This window comes from Phodopus roborovskii, unplaced genomic scaffold (assembly GCF_943737965.1).
Source record: "Phodopus roborovskii unplaced genomic scaffold, PHOROB, whole genome shotgun sequence".
Classification (NCBI taxonomy): Eukaryota; Metazoa; Chordata; class Mammalia; order Rodentia; family Cricetidae; genus Phodopus; species Phodopus roborovskii.
The window spans coordinates 950,652-963,154 of NW_026126442.1; the positions used below are offsets into that span (position 1 = coordinate 950,652).

A 12,503-nucleotide genomic window follows, 5' to 3' on the forward strand; every position below is an offset into this window, starting at 1 on the left:
CAGTCATGTTTGAGAACAATTAGAGAGGTAATGTCTGAGGTCACACTAACTCTAAATGCAATGGTTACAGGAAACAATGTGTGTCTCTGAGTGTCCTTTATTATGTTATTTTCTAGAAAATATTTCATATTCTACAAGAAAAAATGAAATAAATATACCACAATCCCCTCCACACATATACCTTCACACAAGCTTTGCTTGCTTCTCTAATGTCAGTTTATAGCTCAGAGTGATCCCTACCAGTGTTAGATGATGGCTACTCTTTTAACCAGAAAGTCATTTTGTAGTGTCTATGTTTCAGCCTTGGACTTAGGAAAGAATTTAAAAAGTATGATATCCTGATTTCCATAGAATTCTAAAATGGAATAAAATTAGAAATTCTATTTGTTAATTTGTTTGTTTTTCTTTAATTTACAGAATGCTCTTTTCAGTTGCATTAGCAGAAATGAAAGTAAGTATACTGTCAATGATTGTACAAGCAGTTCAGAGAGAAAGACACTTTACAGACATGGTTAGCAGTCAGAACTGATTGCCCAGACCCTTGCCATTATACCTGCTAGGCCGTCTGAAGAAGCTCACACAAGATTCTGCTAGATCATCGTCTGTGGGGTGTTCAAATCACTCATTATTCTAGCAATTCCTGTGTCCCGGTTGCAAGTTTATCAACCGACACTGTAAGTAGATGGCGCCAAAGGATGATAACACCAAATAATAGGGTCCCTTTCCAAGGTGAAATACATGACCAAGCACAAACTCCGAAATAGTGTAGAATAAGAAGTGGCACACTGGTCAAATGCAGCAGTTCAGAAGAAACAGGGATCACACTGCAAGGCTGCTTAGAGGAGAGTTCATAGCTTAACTAGGTGTTGAAGTTAAATAAGATATGTGTGGGAGGGGGATGGGAGAGAAGGGGGACAGGATTTATACAGTGGAGACTGGAGGAGCGGCAAACCATGTGACCAGAATATCAACAGCAACAATTAGAGGTGGGAGAAGACAACTGTGGAACAAGCAGTTGATTGGATTAGCTTGGTAGTGTGGTGTATTGAAGAGTAACAAGCAGCCACATTTCTACCCCTTCAAGCTGGGGCTAGTTCAGAAGGTACCAGATAGTCTTTGGCCAGTAATCTTAGGTCCTCCCACACTGGCAATGAAGGGATCAGAAGACAGGCATTTGGTCCTGTTTTACTTCCTGCACTGTAACTCCCAGGATTCCAGCATCACCATTGCAGTTTACACAAATAAATGCAGCCATAACTCCATTGTGTGGCTGAAGATATAGCACAGTGGTAGAGTGTGTGCTTAGCATCTCTAAGGTCCTTGTCATCTCCAACACTGCATACATAACAACACTGAAAAGCAGTTGTTCCCCACTACGAACAAGAGCTCTTTGGCAGTAGACAAACTTGAGAGTAGTTACAAGTCAAAAGCTAGTACACAATAGGTGTGGAACAGTGCCCTGGCCTGGAAAACTGATGTGTGTCCTTTATCAGTTAATTCAGCCCTCGCTTAGTTAATTTGCACATGACTCGTCATTATTTCTTTCAGTCACCTGGATTCTTGGTTCATTGGTTTGTGGGATTCACTGATGCCCCATTTCTGGTACCTCCATAGCCATTTCTAATATCATCTGGGAATTCTTATCTGCCTCTCTGTAATCCTCTCCTGCCACTCATCTGTTCTAGCTCCTTTAGCAACCCCTGCACATACACCTTTAGATGCCGTTAAGGTCTCCCACCCTCTCCACTATGAGTCCCACACCCGCACTTCCAGGCACTTATTTCCCCTTTTCACATTAAATAGCATCCCAATGTATTTTTCTTTGTGTGTTGTCTTCCAATGTGTGTAGCTCAGCCTGTTCTTGAACTCTAAATCTTCTTGCCTCTGCCTCTTGATTGCTGGGGATTACAAGTGTGCGCCACCACTCCTGGTCATTGGGGTTGTTGTTGTTGTTGTTGTTGTGTTTTGTTTCATTTTGTTTTTGTTTTGAAACAAGGTCTCATGTAGTTCAGGGTAGCAATAAATACGTGATTATTCTGCCTCCATGTCCCAAGTGCTATGTGATGACAGGTGTGTACTACCACACCTGGCTTTTATTTCTCTTCCAAATACAAAACACAGACACTTACCTTCAAATTACCATGCTTTGACTTTTACTTGAGACAGATTGTGTCCATTGTGAAATGGAGACTACTACAGTATAGAAATAATCTTGCAAATATTCAAACTGTGTAGAAATTTTGAGACTTCAATTCCAAAGTATACCTTTGTTAACTTTATAACTTTTCTTGCTATCTTGGTTTTCACTGGTCCTGTTTTATAAATGTGAGGCACTGGTGTTTTGTTTTCTTTGGTTTTGTTTTGCTCTGTCTGTAAGTCCCCCAAGTGCAGCGTGGAAAGAGGCTGTTCCATGCTCTCAGCTTGTGCACTCTGGACATTCGGGAGGCAGTTTTGGCTCTGTGACACTTCTGGGTGCTTTGGAGTATCTTGGCAGCTCTGACATGCACTAAATGCCAGTGTATGCTCCCAAATTGTCATTACAACCAGCAGTACTGCTGTGTTGCTCCGGGGTTGTGCTACTGCTCACAGGGATCTAGTTGACTAGAGAGTCTAAGTCATGAACCGGGACTATCATAATCTATCATAGATCAGTGAGCCCATGACGATGCCTGGAGTAGTACTGATTCAAGTGTTTGTTGTCTGTGGCATGGCTTTACGTCCCACATTCAGAAATGTGTACTGTTGAGCACTGCAGTGCGAGTTAACATTAACAAAGAGTAGTTTGCATTTCAGTGTCCTCTCTTTTTCCATAGTGGGCTCGGTATGCTGCAGTTACGCAGGTCATCACACAAACTGCCGAGAATTCTGTCAAGCCATTTTTCGAACCGACTCTTCTCCTGGTCCATCTCAGATCAAAGCAGTGGAAAATTATTGCGCCTCTATTAGTCCACAGTTGATACACTGTGTGAACAATTACACCCAGTCTTATCCCATGAGGAACCCAACAGATAGTAAGTAAATGGGATGGATTTTTTCATCTCCATCTTCAATAAAAAAAACTCACTCAAAAATTGATATATTCATATAGGTGTCTGTGCTCTAGTTCACTTGGGAAACACCAGGATTCCTTTGGTGTTTGGTTTTAACAGGCTAGATGTAATTTTCACAGCTATAAAGTAGCAAGAAAGAAAGATTTGTGGATGAGGAAAAGGAAACTGTTTTGAGGATGGGAGAAGTCTTTGGTATGGATATTTTGATGGGAAATCAGATCATCACCATTAGATTATCAGATAATACCTTTTGACCTGGACAAGAAAACTTACACAAATTTGCAAATAAATAATATGCTGTACATATGCATAGTAGTATATGAGAAAAATTAGAAATTACCGAAACATGCATCAGTAGGCTGCTCATTAAATTATATTTCTGTGCAGTAGCAACACATCACAGCTAACAAAGAAGAGTATGTTTATACAGAAAGTCCAAGGTGTGATAAGAAAATAAAGCAAGTTTCAGAAATTAAAGCATAGTCTAAGTTATACTTAACTGTTCCACTATAATGCTCAAACTTTTATCAATAAGTTCTTACTTTCATAATAAAAAAATCATAAAAATAAGAGAGTAATATTTTTGAAAACCCAAGGCCTTCTAGTGAGCCTGTCCTTGTGGGATCTTCAGAGCACTTACTTTGTCCTAGAATACTTCCTGCCCATCTAGAGGAACCGTATTCTAAAGAACTGAGTAATCAACCAGGCTGGCGAAAGACTAGCTTGTAAGCCAACTGCATGTGTCTTGCTTTATGCTATAATATTGTAATTCTTTTATAATCTTGAAAGTGGTAGGCCTTGTTTGGCCATAATTGAAATCAGATCCAAGGCTTTTGACATTCTGTTATGTGGTAGTGTGGTGAGAATCAGAGATGTGCCTTCATTTGTTTTTAAGCAGATCTATGTTTTCTGACATTTAAACTGCAATGAAGTGTTGCTGGCAGTGAGTAGATAAAAGCTTAAAAAAAAAAATAAGAGGTAGAACAGTGATGTCCAGTGTCTGTTCTAACAGGAATCTAGAAAAGAAGACTTCAAATTGAGCATGTTTCTTCAAATGCAGATACCTGAGGAAATTACTTGAGAGAACCCTTCTGAAGTCTAGCCTGATTGAAAGTATTCTTTCAGTTTCTAGTTCTTTGTAGAAAATTAAAGGCTGGGTGAGTGGAGACATAGTTCACAGGCAAATCATGGCCTATTAGCACGTTTAAGGCCCTGGTTCAATTCCTATCATCAAAAAAAAAAAAAAAAAAAAAAAAAAAAATTAAAGGCAGAAATAAACTAAGATACTGTCAAGGTTCATATTATTTAAATTACAATTACAATGTGTATTAATTAGCTTCTACAGGCTCACAGAAGAAGTCTGTGCTGTCTTGGGGTCTGATTAAATGGAATGTTTATAACTCTGTGGAAACTAGTCATCAGTTTTACATAAAGAGCACAGTCCCCACTAGGCACAAGCAGGAAGTGAGCCCACTTTGATTCTCAAAGTGGTTTACATGAGGGCTTCTTAGGTGTGGGATGACTTTCATTTTGTAAGGTTAGTTCTAGAAAGCTCATGCCTGGGACTGTGGTGAATCTGGGAAGAGAAACATTGCAAGATTTGTCCTGCAGACTGATGGTGAGGACTGAGTAGGCTCTGTATTTCAGAGATGTGCATAGAGGGTTATTGCTTTCCATTTGTTGCCATATTCTCTTCTGAGCAATATATATGGTGAAACATAATAAAGGGCTTATGTCCTGAATGCAGGTTTATATTGCTGTGACAGAGCTGAAGACCACGCTTGCCAAAATGCCTGCAAGAGAATCCTCATGTCTAAGAAAACAGAAATGGAGATTGTTGATGGTCTCATCGAGGGTTGTAAGACCCAACCCTTGCCTCAAGATCCTCTTTGGCAGTGTTTTCTCGAAAGCTCACAGTCGGTTCACCCTGGAGTCACAGTACACCCTCCTCCCTCAACTGGCCTTGATGGGGCTAAATTGCATTGTTGCTCTAAAGCAAACACTTCAACATGTAGGTTAGTATCTATCTCCTTTATTAAAATCAAAAGGAGACAGGATTTTAATTGGTGATTTTGTTTGTTTGTTTTCTAAAATGGTTTCTCTGTGGCTTTGGAGACTATCCTAGAACTCAATCAGTAGACCAGGCTGGCCTTGAACTCACCTGCCTCTGCCTCCCAAGTGCTGGGATTAAAGGTGTGAGCCACCACTGCCCTGCTTAATAAGGGCAAATGTATTATTCTTGTGTTGTCTAGTCTTAGCATTTAGGAGATATAAAATCTGACCTGGGGACTATAGCGCCATGGTAGAGGGCTTAGCAGGTACAAGGCCCTAGGTTCAATCTCAGTACAACAGTTATAAAATCTTTAATTCTTTTTTAAATTTAAAAAAAGTATATTTATTTTATGTGTGACTGTTTTATCTGTACATGAGTGCATGTGGTGCCCGCAGAGGCCAGAGAGGGCATCAGATCCCCTGGAGCTAGAGTTACAGACAGTTGCAAGTTTCCCTGCAGGTGCAGGAACTGAACCAGGGTACCCCGCAAGAACAGTAAGCCTCTCCATCACTAAGCCATCCCACCAGCCCAAAACTTCATTATTTTATTTAGCAAATATTTGCTGAAGACTGTTTAAATCAAGACTCCTGCCACCAAGCCTGATTAATTAATTAAATGATCTGAGTTTTATTCAGCAGATCCACATGGTAGAAGGAAAAACCAGAGTCTCTCAAGTTGTTCTCTTACTGTTACATGTGTGAATGCACATGCACACACAAAAGTAAACATAATTTAATTCTTAAAGTTTTCCTTGCATGTACGCATATGTACCACTTATGTGCCTGGTACCCACAGAGGACAGAAGAGGTCATAGGATCCTGTGGAACTAGAATTCAGCCCCTTCAATTTTGTGATTTTCTTCCTTTCTTCATTCCTTCCTTCCTTTCTTTTTCTTTTTTCTTTCTTTTTTTAAATAAAACTAACACTGTTTTAAACATTAAGTGCTAAAAGCATTTTTTTTTTTTTTTTTTTTTTTTTTTTTGGCAGTACAAAAGATTAGCCAGGCTGATGAGGTGGCTCAGAGGCTAAAAGCACTGGGTGCTCTTGCAGAGGTCCTGAATTCAATTCCCAGCAACCACATGGTGACTCATAACTATCTATAATGAGATCTGGTATCCTCTTCTGGTCTGCAGGGACACGTGCAGACAGAAAATTGTATACATAATAAGTAAATGAATCTTTTAAAAAAAGATTAGCCATTGAAAAGGCAATGCATATTTAAAGATGATGCAATATTAATAAGATCACAGTATGTTGGGCCTGAAGAGATGGCTCAGTGGTTAACAACACTTACTACTGTTCTTGTAGAAAACCTGAGTTTGGCTCCCAACACCCACATTGGGTGGCTCACAACTGTTTGTAACTCCAGCTACAGGGGATCCAGCAAGTGACCTCTGCTGGCCTGTGTATTTATCTTGCTTACATATGTAGACATGTATTTATACATGTAAATAATTATTATGTTTTCAGCTGATATCTAAGAGATAGTCTCTTTATTAGATTACAAAGTTTTGGGACAGGGGGTGTAACTCAGTTGATAGAGTGCTTGCCTGGCATGTGCAAAGCTCTCAAAAGCACATGAACTAGTCATTGTGACACGCGTCTATAATCCCAGCACTCAGGAGGTGGAGACAGGAGGATCAGAGTCAGCCTTAGCTACATACTGGATTCAAGGCCAGCCTAAGCCACATGAGACCCTCTGTTAAAAGGAAGAAACTTTAAATTTAAGTATTTTGTCATATTAGGACAACCTTCGTTATATAGGTATCTGTGTTAGTTGAAGAATTGCATATGTGTTGGTGAGGGCTCTGTGACAAAATATGTGCCATAAATAAATGAGGAAAGATGTGTTTTGGTTCACTGTTTCAAAGGTCTTGGTCCATAGTCCCCTGGATCCATTGGCTTGCTCTGAGGAGAAACAGAAACATCACAGTGGAGGAGGTATGATGGATCACAATTGCTCGCCTAGTGACCTCCCTCCTTCAGCTAGACCCAACCTCCTAAAGTTTCTACTAACTCTCAAAATAGGGTTGCCAGCTATGGACATATCCTCCACTACACAAGCCTGTGAAGGATTATTTCACATCCAAATTATAGCAGCATCACTTGGGTATTATACCTAGAGATAAAAAAAAAAAAAAAAAGATACAAATGTGAACAGAGGAAACTGTAGAGATTTTAAAAAGTGGAGAAACCTAAGATCATGATGAATAGATTTGTCCTAAGTTACTTCCTATTGCTGTGATAAGACACCATGGCCAAGGCAACTAATAGAAGAAAGTTAATTTGGGGCTTAGAATTTTAGAGGTTAGAGCCCATGACCATCACAGTTGGGAGCATGGCAGCAGTCAAGCTTGGTGCTGAAGTAACAGCTAAGAGCTGTTATTGTGAAACACAGTTACCATGTGGAGAGAGATAATGACACGCATCTTTGAAACCTCAGATCCCCTCTCCCCACTGATGCATCTCCTCTAACATGGTTACACCTAATCCTTCCCAATAGTTCCACCATCTGAGGACCAGTATGAGCCCATGGGGGCCATTCTCATTCAAACCATCACAGGGATGTAACAGAACTTGCCTTATTAGAGGTGTTTTGTACAAAAAGGAGCCAAACATAACTACGATAACCTGAAGGGAAAAGAAGACACCATGCATAAAACAATTTTTTAAAAAAAAAATTGAATGGACCATTACAAAAAGAAACTATGCCTAGGATAATCTATCAGACTTTACCAAGGATACAAAAATGTCTAACCAAACTCAATTGAAAGACTTATCTGTAAGTAAACCAAGCCCTGTGGTTATAGACATGGATTCTGTGTAGAAGTTAATAAAAAGGTATAAATGAAAGAGATGCTAAGAAGTTTTTGAATTCCCCCAAAATAAGTTTATGTATGTGTTGAGTTGCTGGAGCATTGGAGCATGGAATGGTTTTTCTTGATGCTTTCTGTTTATTTCTTTCTTTCTTTCTTTCTTTTTTTTTTGCTTTGCTTGTTTGTTTTCAAGACAGGTTTCTCTGTGTGGCCTGGGCTGTCTTGGAACTCACTCTGTAGACCAAGTTAGCCCCAAACTCAGAGATCTGCTTGCCTCTACCTCCCAAGTGCTGGGATTAAAGGTGTGCACCACCACACCCAGTTTTTTGGGGGGTTGAAGAATTTTATTGTTTTTTAACATTTGGAGGGGTCTGCTAAGGTGCATGTGGAGGTCAAAGGACAACATGAGTCATTTCTTTCCTTCTACCATGTGAGTCCCCGGGATTTTCAGCCTTGGCATCAGACTCTTTCACCTGCTGAGCCATCTTAACAACCTGGGTTAGGGAGTTCTGGTTTGCTGAATGCTTTCCATGTCATCAGCTTGATCTTTCTGAAGCCTTATGATATAATTGGGGAAATTTGTATACTTTCTGCTTTAAATGTTAAAAAATAACTCTGAAATGTGAAGAATCTATTCATTGCAAATATAGGAAGTTAAAGGCTAGAGAAAGTACTGGCTTCCTCTTCAAAATGTACAAGCTCCCTTGTGAGCCAGGATCTGGTCTATTTAATACTGCATCGCCAGTGCCTTGAACAAGCACACACATAAGCACATAAAACAGCACTCATGAACACAGGGAGAGTGCACAACAGACTGCAGAGTAAAGATCCCTTCTTTGGGACTGGAGAGATGGTCAGTGGTTAAGAGCACTGGCTTTTCTTCTAGAGGACCCAGGTTCAATCCCCAGCACCCCCATGGCAGCTCACAACTGTCTGTAACTCCAATCCCAGTAGATCTGATGTGCTCTTCTGGCCTCCATTGGCACAAAGCACATACATGGTGCACAGACACATACAGCCAATCATTCATACACATTAACACACACACACACACACCTTCATAGTATTTATGAGTGTCCCATAACTGTGAGGACAGTGGAAAATATTTACTTACAATTCTGTATATTTCAGTGATATCAAGTTTTTATAGTGAACATGTATTACTTTTATAAAAATTAAACTAATGAATTTAGTGTATAAAACTACCAGCATTGCTTTCCTGTGGAAACACTTATATTGCTTTGCAGTCATCAAATCGTGTATCAACTGCAATAATATGTAGAGGTCTTGAGGATCTTAAGGATATAAGTGGTTTAAACAAACTTTAATCTGTAAACACCACCCCCCATTTTTCCCGGTTCTCAGGACTGAACCTTGGATCTTGAGTACCCTGGGCACATAGTCTCACAGAGTTATATCCCTAACCATTAAAGTGCTTCTTTGGAGACAATTCTGCCTCCTGTGATTAGCATAACTAGGGAAGAGTATACCTTTGTGAACAGTGTGCTTTACTTTATGTAAATATGGGAAAAGAAGGAAGATAAAGACATGAGAAAAGTAATTGTACTGGAACTAAGGATGTACAAAACACCTTCAGGGACTGTAAAATATAGTATTTAGCTTTCTATCAGTCATGGCAAAGGGGGTGGATTTTTTTTATTTTTCTAAAATTATTTATTGGGATTTATTTATTACCGGGGTGGGGTGGGGTGGGAGGGGCACACATGCCATGGAATATGTGTGGAGGTCAGAAGACAACTTTGTAGTTCATTCTCTTCTTCAGGTCACCAGGCTTAGGTGGTGAGCTCCTTTACCCACTAAAGCCTCCTCTAAGCCTCATTCTGTCGCATGGATGATTTTTAAAAAATTATACATTGGCTTGTATTTTTTCTTATTTGTGTAGCTGTTTTACCTGCACATATGTCTGTGAACCACATGCAAGCCTGATGTCCTCAGAGGCCAGAAGAGTGTTTTGGGTCCCTTGGAATTGGCACTACAGACAGTTATGGGTTGCCATGTGGGTGCTAGGATCAAATCGGGGTTCTCTGGAAGAGTTCTTAATTGATGAGCCTCTGCCCCAGCTACTCAGGGATGATTTTTTAAAGGCTATTTTTCATGGAGAAGATTACTGGTTTTTGGCTCCATATTCCAGAAGCTAGTTAACTGTACTTTTTTTCTTTATGTTCCTGGAGATAGATAGAGTTAGTAGAATAGGAGTTTTGCAAAGATCGAATACTCATCAGACTTCTCTCTAACATTTGCATTTGTTCTTTTGTTTCAGGGAACTGTGCATGAAACTTTATAGCATGAGCTGGGGAAACACACAGAGTTGGCAAGAGTTTGACCGCATCTGTGAATATAATCCAGTGGAGGTGTCCATGTTGACATGTCTAGCTGATGTCCGGGAACCTTGCCAGTTGGGCTGTAGAAACCTCACTTACTGTACAAACTTTAACAACAGGTAGGAAAAAATATTATACATGAAGATAGAAATACACTATCAAATTTACTTGTTTTAAGTAAATAACACTTTCTGGTGTGCCCTTCTGGGGTAAAAGAAAGGTGTATTTCTTCATGATTTCATCTTGAAATGCTCTGTCCCTTCTACACACCTCTAGAAAGCAAAGTCTCTTTTAACCTAGAGATGCCTGAAGCTTCTGGCATTGAGAAACTATCTGGTGCCTTTACTCCCGTCTTGCTTCTGCCCTGGTGGAAATAGATCACTAGAATGATGTAGTTCTCCAGTTCTGTGCTCTGGACACACTTTTCTGTTCTTTTCAGCCACGAGATGTGGATATGTTCCAGGCTCACATCTTGGCCCCTTCCCCCCACCCCTTACTATCCTTGATAGCTCAGGATACCCTAATTTGAATTGTTCTGTAAAGAAATACCTTTAAATTAAGTAAGTGACTCACTGAGCAGACAATGTTTGCTCCAGTCTGATCTACTTAGTGAATTCCAGGACAGACAGAGCTGCATAAGTGAGATTCTGTCTAGAAAAAAACAGCAACAAAAAGGGATGGTGATTCCTATTAATAAGTATATCACATATGTGAAATTGCTAAGAGAATAGATTTGATGTGTTTGTCACAAAAACAGGACAAAGTATTTGTCCTAATATGTGTTAGTTTGACTTAGCCACTCCACAGTATATACATATTTCAAAACATCATATTGAATGCCATAGAGTTAACAGTTTAAAGTACTTTTAAAAAGGAATGTGTATGAGGCTAGTCCTGCTAAGTATGAATTAAAACTTCCGTGAATGCCTCCTCAGACCCATTAGAATTGCTAGATTAAAAGACTGGCAAGCACGTGAGGTGTGTGGGATTCTCTCTTTTCTCATAGGTAAGTAATTTGGGTTGAATCTATGATCCATCAACTCTATTCTGAAGCATTTATTCAACCGGGAGACATGAAAGCATGTGTCCAAGAAAGTCTCTATGTGCCAGTATTATTTGTAATCTCCCATACTGGGAAAGGGCCCCAAAACATCCATCAGGAGAATGAAAACAATAATAATAGTAACATACAGTGGAATAAAAAAGTCCTAAGAAGCTCAAATATGAATGGACTTATTTCAGCAAAGGAAGCCCAATATTCTCTGTGCTTCCAGACACATGAAGTCTAGAATAAGCAAAAGCAGACTGTGCAGAAAAGGACCAGAAAATCAGGAGCATCAAGAAACTCCAGCATGATAGAAATGGTCTATATTGTGTGCAGTTCTTGTTTTGTTTTTTGGGGTGTGTTTGTTTTTGAAACAGGATCTCACTCTGTAGCCCTGGCTGTTAAGGAACTCACTATGTAGACCAGGTTAGCCTCTACCTGTCTCTGCCTGCTGAGTGCTGGAACTAGAGATATGCACCACCCACCACACCAACTTGTATAGGGTTTTTAATTACATTGCTGGATATAGTCTCCAAACCTTGTTGAACTAAATTCTCAATCTGTACATTATAATGTATATGATTAAACTCTAGTAAGTTTGTTTTTTATTTGTTTGAGACAAGCCCAGGCTTGCCTCAAACTAGCTAAATATCTGAGTCTGACCTTGAACTCTTCATCACCTTGCCTCTGCCTCCCAAGAACAGGAATGCACCATCATGCCTGGCTTTAAAGTAGTGTTTTATATAAATTCAATTAATTAATTTGTTCCTCATCAATACCAGACAGTAAAGAGAAAAACCATGACCTAGTAAAAAATATCTATACTACATATGTCTGACAAAGGGCATCTCTATAATGTATGTAGAACCCTTACAAATCCTAAATAATCAAAGTTTCAACTTTTATTTTAAGTTTCTTTTATGTGTCTGAGTATTTTGCCTGCCTGTATCTGAGTATCATGTACATGCAGTGCCCTCGGGGGCCAGGAGAGGGCATCAGATCTCATGTAACTGAATTACAGATGGTTTTGGGGCACCACATGGATGCTGGGAACTGAACCTAGGTTCTCTGCAAGAGCAGCCAGCTCTCTTATTACTGAGCCATTTCTTCAGCCCTCAACTTTTCTTAAAATGTAATTTCTTTATTGATTCTTCAAGAATTTTACATCATACACCCCAATTTCACTCATTTCCTAAT

General features: G+C 39.6%; 1 protein-coding gene across 2 annotated transcripts in view; it reads left to right on the forward strand.

The window, feature by feature from the left end:
• Positions 1–12,503, forward strand: part of Reck (reversion inducing cysteine rich protein with kazal motifs) — a 70,995-nt gene that overhangs the window by 37,732 nt on the left and 20,760 nt on the right. For both annotated transcript variants that reach the window (XM_051187679.1, XM_051187680.1), the window contains 4 exons: positions 418–451; positions 2,814–3,011; positions 4,798–5,065; positions 10,201–10,380. In XM_051187679.1, coding sequence (XP_051043636.1) covers positions 418–451; positions 2,814–3,011; positions 4,798–5,065; positions 10,201–10,380 — 680 coding nt within the window. The remainder of the gene's footprint in view (positions 1–417; positions 452–2,813; positions 3,012–4,797; positions 5,066–10,200; positions 10,381–12,503) is intronic.